At 38.2% G+C, this 9,153-nt stretch overlaps 1 protein-coding gene across 1 annotated transcript in view; it reads right to left on the bottom strand.

Moving 5' to 3' along the window:
* CSRNP3 (cysteine and serine rich nuclear protein 3) overlaps nt 1–9,153 on the bottom strand; it is a 223,986-nt gene that overhangs the window by 14,178 nt on the left and 200,655 nt on the right. The window contains exon 5 of the mRNA XM_017889192.1: nt 7,852–8,111. Coding sequence (XP_017744681.1) covers nt 7,852–8,111 — 260 coding nt within the window. The remainder of the gene's footprint in view (nt 1–7,851; nt 8,112–9,153) is intronic.

The raw sequence follows: 9,153 nt of genomic DNA on the forward strand, positions 1-9,153 counted from the left end.
TTCCTTCCTTGCTTCCTTCCTTCCTTCCTTCCTTCTTTCCTCTCTATCCTTCCTTCCTCTTTCTTTTCTTCCTTTCTTTCCTTCTCTCTCTCTCTCTCTCTCTCTCTCTCTCTCTCTCCCTCTCTCTCTCTCTATCAGAGTCTCACTCTGTCACCTGGGACCCAGGCTACAGTAAAATGGGACAATCATATCTCACTACAACCTTCAACTCCAGGACCCAAGTGATGCTCTCATCACAACCTTCCAAGTATCTGGGACTACAGGTACATGCAACTGCCCAGCTAAATTTTAAATCATTTTGTAGAGAAAGGGTCTCACTATGTTGCCTAGGCTGGTCTTTAACTCCCAGCCTCCAGCAATTCTCCAGCCTGTGCCTTCCAAAGTGCTGGGATTACAGGTGTGAGCCACCCTGCCCGGCCAGAATGTCTTATTTTGTCACTAAGGCAAGAATTTAGTTCTGAGAATTTCCCATTCTTTCACTCTGAAAGAATTTTTTATGCTTTTCATGGGAAAAATGGGATGTAATCTGATTAATAAGAATATGGTTGGATACATGACTTTTTAGTTAGCTGAGCAGTAAAAGTGCCTCTAAGGCCAGTGATGCTCAGCCTTTTTTGTACCACCAAGGAGGTCAGGAATGAAGGATATGGCATCTATACATCCTATCAGTAGCAGTGGTGCACCCTGGCAATGTTTCTCCATGGAGGTCATGGTGGGGTGCTTCTCCTTTTACTCTTGAGGATAGCTACTTTGAGAGGATATCCTAAACTTGGCCTTGTTTTGTTAAATGCAGTTTTTAGTCCATAACTTGGATGAAGACCTAAAAGGCAAGCTTATCACATCTGCAGATGACAAGACCAAGTTTATTGAAATTAAATGTAACAAAACTTTATTGATCACCCTCTACAGGCCATATCTGGCACTAAAGAGGATTTTTGCCATGGATATGTTACACAATTTTGACTTATAATGCAGACTTGGCTTAAAAGACCTGAGTTTTGTTTGGTTGCTTTTTGTTTAGTTTGGTTTATTTGTTTATTGTTTGTTTTTTGCTCACCATGAGCTTAATAAGAACAACAAAATTGATCACAGTCCAAAAGCCACTATATCTTTAGTGTATTGTATGGAAAGAACATCCAGAACTTGGGAGAAGATAATGTAACATATTCCTGGAGCACCATGTCCAGATCAATCAAGTACCATATTATGAAGGAGACATAAATAGCACTGTATCCAGAGGAGGGAAACCAGGGCAACAAAGAGCCTACAAGCCATGCCCCGGGATGATCAGTGGAAAGAACCAAGGATGTTTAATCCTACAGAACAGAAACGCATAGAGCCCACAAGCTTTCTTCAAATATTTGCATGCCCATCACCATTGCTTTCAAACAGCCAGAATTCAGAAAATAGGGAAGATTTACTCTGTGTACCTATAGGGCAGAATTCGGGTCAAAAGTTTGCAACCACATGGCAGCACGTTGCTCAATGTAAGGAAGAGCTTTCTAACAATTAAAGCTGCAAAATGAAATAGGCTACTTCAAAAAGCTGTGTGTTCTGGATCACCAGAATTGTTCAATAAGAAGCTAGAAAGCATAGGATATGTATCTAATACAATAAATTCCTGGTTTTGTGGTATGAGTTGGAGAGATGACCTAGTCTATAAGGTCTCTGAAAAACTAAAGGAAAATATGTACATCATTTGGATATTGAGTCAAATCTTATAATATAGTTCTTTAGTTCATCAGCTAAAGTTAACTGCAGGTGGCAAACTGGAACCAGTTTAATTATGCCCTTGAAGAATCAGGAATGTTTGGTTGGTTTGCTAGCTTATGAGAATTTCAACAACCTGAAGTCACAATAGGACCTTGGAATACATATTGCCACACAGTCACCAGGAGGGATGATGATAGTACCAGCATATAAGACACATGAAAATTTCCTCTCAAAATTTTTTCTCCTACCCTCTGATTTAGACCAGCATTGCTTCTTTCAGTGGTAGCTAATAAGCCAGACAGATCCAGTAGCATGCTAGTAAATATTTAACAACTGATACTCTGGAAAAAAATTCTAATTTGTCATGTTTGCCAAATCTCATGGTTTAAATTCACCCATCATAGCTGATTTCAAGTTACCGTTGGGAAGAGAAGTACATAATCCACTTTAGTGAGCAACTTTAACAAGCTGCCTCCAGCACACCACTGAATGTACCCCACATTTTAATCAGGAGAATCAGTGCAATTGACTTCCCTAAATTAACAGTCCAATGTTTATTGCAGAGAAAGAAACTAAAGATTTGATTACATATGCTTAGTTGTTCCATTTAAACTAAAATACCAACAATATTTTGAAAGAACATATTCTTAAATGTATTGCATTTGCCTGGGGCTGCAGCCTACCCTTTCAGTCTCCATCACTTTGTTTAGGTTAATTTTCTCTGTCAAAATAGGTTGTGTATGTGACAGAGCAGGTATTTGGCACATCAAAGTTTTCCATTTGATGTTAAAGCAGGCCTCCATTTGGGGATGCATTCCGGAAGCTGTGACATTAAGTATGCTGTGGCGTAATCTCTACAGTCTAACAGAAATTCTGTAAGGATAAGTGGAGTTCAAACATATCATGACCAGCAGGTTCTGACACATCTAATAAAGAATCAGAGTATGGGGACATAGTTAATAACACATCCAAAAATGTTGATGATTGATATAGTTCAACCGTCTCTCAAAAGCCTCTAATCCCTTCTATCTATCAGGGCATTTAAGGCCCTTATCTGGAAGATAAATCATAAGACTTTTGAGGAGATACAAAGGAAGGGCTGGAGGTGAAGTGGAGAATTATAATATCGCATTGGTAAGTCACTAAATGGGTAAAGTACAGTCATAAATCTGAGATTTGGGATGAAAAAATTTTATGTAGAGTTTCTTTAAAGGTTAATCATTAAAGGAAGAGTTACCATCTGCCAATTGTGTTTTTGTTTGTTTGTTTTTTAAATGAGGGAAGGAGGGCAAGTATCAGCCACGCATTACTCAAGGAACATATGACTGAGAAATTGAAAAAAGTATATAATTCTGAAAAGCAATCAGAAATGGCAGCAGGAATGAAGATAGACTCTTGGATCTCAGAAATAAGAGGAATAACTTGGGTTGAAAAAATATTAAGAGAAAAGCAAGCCAAAGCTGTGAAAGCTAAATTAAATTTCTTAGAACAAGGTAGTAGAATCCAGTATGATAGAACCCAGAGGCAATTGGAACACCAATGCTCTTTTAAAACATACAAATGGCTGCCTAATGCATTTTACAGATACATGTGAATTGGGAAAAAAGGCTAATGTAATTGTTCAACAATATAGTGCAGATGATGAAATCTAAGCACTTAATTTGGAAAAGTGTATAGTATTAAGATGACTGCATTGATTACTGTGAAGAGTATGACATATTTGAATGGGCTTGACAGAGAAGAACTGTGCTGTGTAATTTAGAAGTCTAAAGCTACTTATTTCTTCTAGAAATGCATTTTATTCAATCAGCTTTCTCTATTAGTCATTAATAGCCAATGTTTGAAACACCAACACCACTAACAAAAAAAGACACACTTGGACTCCCCCAAATAGAATTGGATTTGTTCTACTAAGGTAATACATGCATATTATTTTTTGATATATCTAAACTTACAACTTGATTGGAAGATGAATTAGTAAATTAGGAGCAATTTTATAATCAAAACATACATTTCTACTTTTGTTTTCAAAGTAACATCTATAGATGTATTACAACATCTAGAAGTGTATATGAATGTATTTCTTTTTCTCACATTTCTCTATTAAAGCCCCATCACGAGAGGTGCCATTATATAAATGGGTTCTCTATTTGGAACTCAGCAGAGACACCCTGGAAAGATTCAGAGGCACAGTGGAAAGAGGAGCTTTTCCTTCCTGTTTTGGGGCTGTTGGTTCTCAGAGTAGAAGGAAAACTATGTAGCTCTGAGTTCAATGAGTTTCCCATGCTGTATTCCATGTCTCCATAATGACGTCTTTGGAAATGTCTGTCTTGTCAGATGCTGCCTTTCCTCTCTCCTTATTCAGCAGGCAATTCACTGCCACTCACAAAGGACCAACTCAGGCCAACTCACAGTGAGCAATGTTTGTCTTTAACAATGCTTACTTTTCTTTTTGGAATTCTCTTCTGTACCAATGACCCTTCTGCTGCCCCAGTCAAAATAATAAAATCAATTTAGCCACATTTACAAAAGGTCCCTGGTTTATGATGGTTTGGCTTTTATGATTTTATGATAGTGCAAAAGCAGTATACATTCAGTAGAAACTAGTCTTTGAATTTTGAATTTTGATCTTTTGCTGGGCTAGCAATACCCTTGCGCAATGCAGGGTATTTTCAGCCTTGCAATCATGAGGATGAACAACTGCTACCCCATGGCAAACTGTGTGGCCAGATGATCTTCCTGCCCAGTAGGCCAACGTAAGTGTTCTGAGCATGTTTAAGGTCAGCTAGGTTAAGCCATGATATTCAGTAGGTTGGGTGTATTAAATGCATTTTCAACTTAATGATATTTTAAATTTACAATGGGTTTATCAGGAGATAATTCCGCCACAAACTGAGGGGCATCTATATTTTGTTACTTACACCAGAGGTGTTTACATTTCAAACAAATATCACATTAAAAGTGAAATTTCAAGTATCAGAGTGAAATTTTTGAATAGCTATGCTTTGGGGTAGCTGACTTTGGATAGCTAAACCATAGTCAATAATATTTTTAAAATCATAAAAGTTCATATACTGGAGGACTTACAGTGAAAATATACACAAGTTTTTCTCCATTAATTCTCCTCAGAGTTTTACAAAGCTTATTGTTAAAAGATCATTGCTGTAATCTTTTAGCTTTGTGTGACATGTGTTTCTGAATACTTTAAACACAGTGAGGTTAAGATTGGATCATTTAAAAATCTCATCTTTTAGGCTGGCATTTATTTGGAAGTAGTGATGATAACCAAATGCCTTTTGTTTACATTTCACCAAAGGGGAAAACTGTGTTTTCACTTACCAATAACAAACCAAGACCTGACACTCGCTCAGATGATTGCCTCTCCAACATCTAACACTAAGCAGAATTTTAAAAAACAAATTAGTAATAGAGTGGTCTTTTTGCGCCTTCTTTTCTCATTCAGCTTGTTTAAAAAAAATGTATGAAAGTAGCTGGATACAAATTATAGTACATAGCACATGGGTGAAGCTTGCTGTATGTTTGTGGCTTCCCCTAACATTCATCACATGTACCACGTGCCTCAAAGTTCACCACAATAAATCTTTTGGTTCTCAGATAGCAAGTCAGTCCCCCAACTGTTAAAAACCACTACACACAGTACCAAACCCCAGACAGGATGACTTCCCATAGGTACAAAGATTGTCTTTCTCAATGCCTATAGGAGCTAATTAATTAATTTAAGAATAGGAAGTAATAAGATAATATAATCTGTTTTCTATTTGGATGAGCCAGTTACTTCACATTTCTGTGCTTCTTTTTTTTCTCAGTTGTAAACATGTTCTAATAATTTACCTATTCCACTGGGTCTTCCTGAGAATTACATTAAATCAAGGGCATAAAGTACTCAGCAAATAAAAATAACTTAATAATTGGCAGCCATTACTATTGTGCTACCAATACTTGAATTTGGAGAACGACTTCACTCTTTGGTTAGAGGGTAGAGTTGGTTTGCTGTAGGTGACAAAGGCAGAGGGTAGATTTCAGAAGAGAAGCAAATCTGAGAATTTTTACTAAATTAAGCTACACGCAGAGCAAGCATAAAAAACAACAACAATAATAGTGGATTTCTACTGACAAAACTTTTAATGAGACCCGAGACTTTCAGTGAAACCTGCCAAAAATACTACCAAAGGAAATAAGAGACATGCTCTAAGCTAGCTTGTATCCAGCTTAATTTAAGTGACTGCTTTGCCATGCAATTGGGAACATGGCACATACAAACATTGCAAAGTACATAAAAACAAGATGTTTTGAAACACACATCACACCCCTGCCGACTGACTTTATTCTGAAAACTAAAAGTAACACTAACTCAGCTGTGCTTATGGTGCTTCAGGTACTTAACAAATGACCATTTATGTTAAGTACCCTGGATTACCTAAGAAAGATTTTCATTGTCATTAGATAATGATGGAAAAATATTTCCTATGAATTGATAAGGTGATAATCCAATGGAAGAGTGTCTTTAGCTGACAAATGATGTTTTCAGTGTCGTATTTCTCCCCATTTAATCTCTAAAGTGGCACAAAAATAAATTTCTCCACTTGGATACCTTCCTGCCATCTCTTGGTAACTCAAAAGCCCCTCAAACTCAGTATGTCCAAAAATGGTCTCACTATCACTTTCCACATCCCACCCTCAGCCTGTCCCCTTCCTGTGTTCCTTGTCATAGCAAAACAGTAATATCACCTACAACCCATTCAGTTTTGCAAGCCAGAAATTTAGGGGTCATTCCTGACAATCTCTTTCTCTTCCTCCTAAATCCAACCTGTCATCAAACACTGTTGATTTTGTTTGCTAAATTTCTCCCTCTAGTCATCCCTCTTTGACTCCCCTACCATCATCAGTCTAATATAACCTGCTGTCACCTCTCTCCCAGACTGTGGTAATAGCCTTCTAACTGGTCTAATTTCATATATTCCATCCCCTCTCAACACTGCTTACCCTACCCGCAACTTTTTCTCCCACCATTTCATGAGCTGGATTATCCTGCCACTCCAACTCAGCTTAAAACTCTTGATGACTTTTGATGGCCTTAGGAAGGAGAGGAAAAAACACCTGAAGGTGGTTTACAAAGCCCCATTCCTGCCTTCTTTATGTTACTTCACTCTTCTTGCCTCTGCTCCAGCCACACAAGCCGTTGTGGACTCACTGCGCTCCCTCCTGGCAGAAAGTAGCTGATACAGTTTGGCTCTGTCCTCACCCAAATCTCATCTTGGATTGTAACTCCCGTAATTCCCATGTGTTGTCAGAGGGACCCAGTGGAGGATAATTGAATCCTGGGGGCGCTTCCCCCATAGCGTTCTCATGGTAGTGATAAGTCTCATGAGATCTGATGGTTTTATAAGGGGTTTCCTTTTGCACTTGGCTCTCACTTTCTCTCTTGTTGCCACCATGTGATAAGTACCTTTTGCCTTCCGCCATGATTGTGAGGCCTCCCCAGCCATGTGGAACTGAGTTCACTAAATCTCTTTTTCTTTATAAATTACCTAGTCCCGGGTGTGTCTTTATCAGCAGAGTGAAAACAGACTAATGCAGTAGCTCTGGCTTTTCCTGATATCTGAAATGCTCTTGCCAATCCTCTTCACCTAGTCGCCTCTTCAGATTTTCATTTCACTTCCTTGAGAAAGCTTTCCTTGACTCCCTTGACCACATCAATTTCCTGTTATAAACTTTCCTAATACCTTGCAACTCTTCTACATTGCACTCGATAAAGTTGTGCTTTTATTTTGTTTAGCACTTTAATATTTTTCTTTTCTATTATTCTGTGAGTTCCTATAGAGAGAGAACTACATCTATTTTTGGTCACCTACTAGCCCTAGCCCAAGCACAGGGTATATGATCCAACAATATTCAATGGTAAATATTGGTGGAATTCATGAATAAATGATGTCAGATAAGTTTCCCACATTGCTTTCAGTAAACAGACTATGTTGTTTTGCTTTAAAAACAATGTCAGCAAGCAGTCTGTTATGTAAAATGCGCAGTTTGGTTCGTGATTATAAATATGAAACCGGTTAACTCAATCAAATTGCTGTAAGGATATGAGACTTTGCAGAAAATGAGTTTGTTTTTTACCTTTAATTTTAAGGAGTTCAGTTTTTCCTCCCTAAGGTGTTCTCTCAACATCTCCCGATGGAGCCTCTCCTGCTCCCTTGCAAACTCGCCAAGAGTGTACTGGCGCACGCTGTTATGGCGGCTGGACATCCCCAGGGTGCTGCCCCCTTGACTGGGTACACTTGTGAAGCCTTGCCTCCTGGTGAAGTAGTACACGGTGACACAACTAAAATGTACATTCTTTGTCCTCAGCCGCTTCTCCCTTTTGAGAATGGAGGAAGCTGAAAGAGAAAGAAACAATCCTGTGAACACTTGGGGCAGCAGTTTTCAGACAAGGCCAAGAAAATGCCATTTGGTGATCTTGAATCTATCTATGGTCGACCCTTGCTGGCTACGGCACTCTAAAACTGTTACATCCCAGAGTTGGCATAGAGTTCTTATTTTCTTTCTTAAATTTTCTTCTAGCTGCGGCAGAGTAGACGTTTAAGTATAATGGTGGTCTGTACTTTTAAGTAAACGATATTCTAAGCAAACTTTCAGGAAAGTTGTCAATAGTCTGTGAATCTGTGGCAGCATTTATAGTAGTCCCCACTTATCTTTAGAGGATATGTTCTCAGACCTCCTGTGGATGCCTGAAATCACAGACAGTATTGAGCCCTATATATACTATGTTTTTCCCTATACATACATACCTAAGATAAGGCACAGTAAGAAATTAATTATAATAGCTAATAGTAAAATAAAGCAATTATAATGATATAAGAGCATCACTACTCTTGTGCTTTGGGGTATTATTAGGTAAAATAAGGGTTCCTTGAACATAAGCACTGGGATACCCATGGCAGTTGATCTGATAACCAAGATGGCTACTGTGTAACTAACGGGCCAGTAGCATAGACAGCACTGATGTGCTGGACAAACAGAAGATTCAAATCCTCGGGGAACGGGAATGGGACAGTGTGAGATTTCATCACACTATTCCCAACAGCCTGCAATTTAAAACTAAAAATGCTTTATTTCAGGATATTTTCATTTAATATTTTTGGATTGTGCTTGACCACAGATAACTGAAACTGGGGAAATCAATACTGCAGACAACCGGGGACAACTGTAATTTCTCATTTCCTCTAATCCTTTGCATTTTGGTTTTATGACTTTCACAGAAGTTGTATTATACTATAATCAAAAAAGACACATAGTACAAACCCTCATACCTCGGATCTTATTTCTATGTGGAGGGTGTTTGACATTAAAACAAATGTCTACAAATTTTGGAAAATTTCAAAAGCAATAAAACACACACAAAAGGCTCACTGGCACTAT

The sequence above is a fragment of the Rhinopithecus bieti genome, unplaced genomic scaffold (assembly GCF_001698545.2).
Source record: "Rhinopithecus bieti isolate Rb0 unplaced genomic scaffold, ASM169854v2 scaffold_18745, whole genome shotgun sequence".
Classification (NCBI taxonomy): domain Eukaryota; kingdom Metazoa; phylum Chordata; class Mammalia; order Primates; family Cercopithecidae; genus Rhinopithecus; species Rhinopithecus bieti.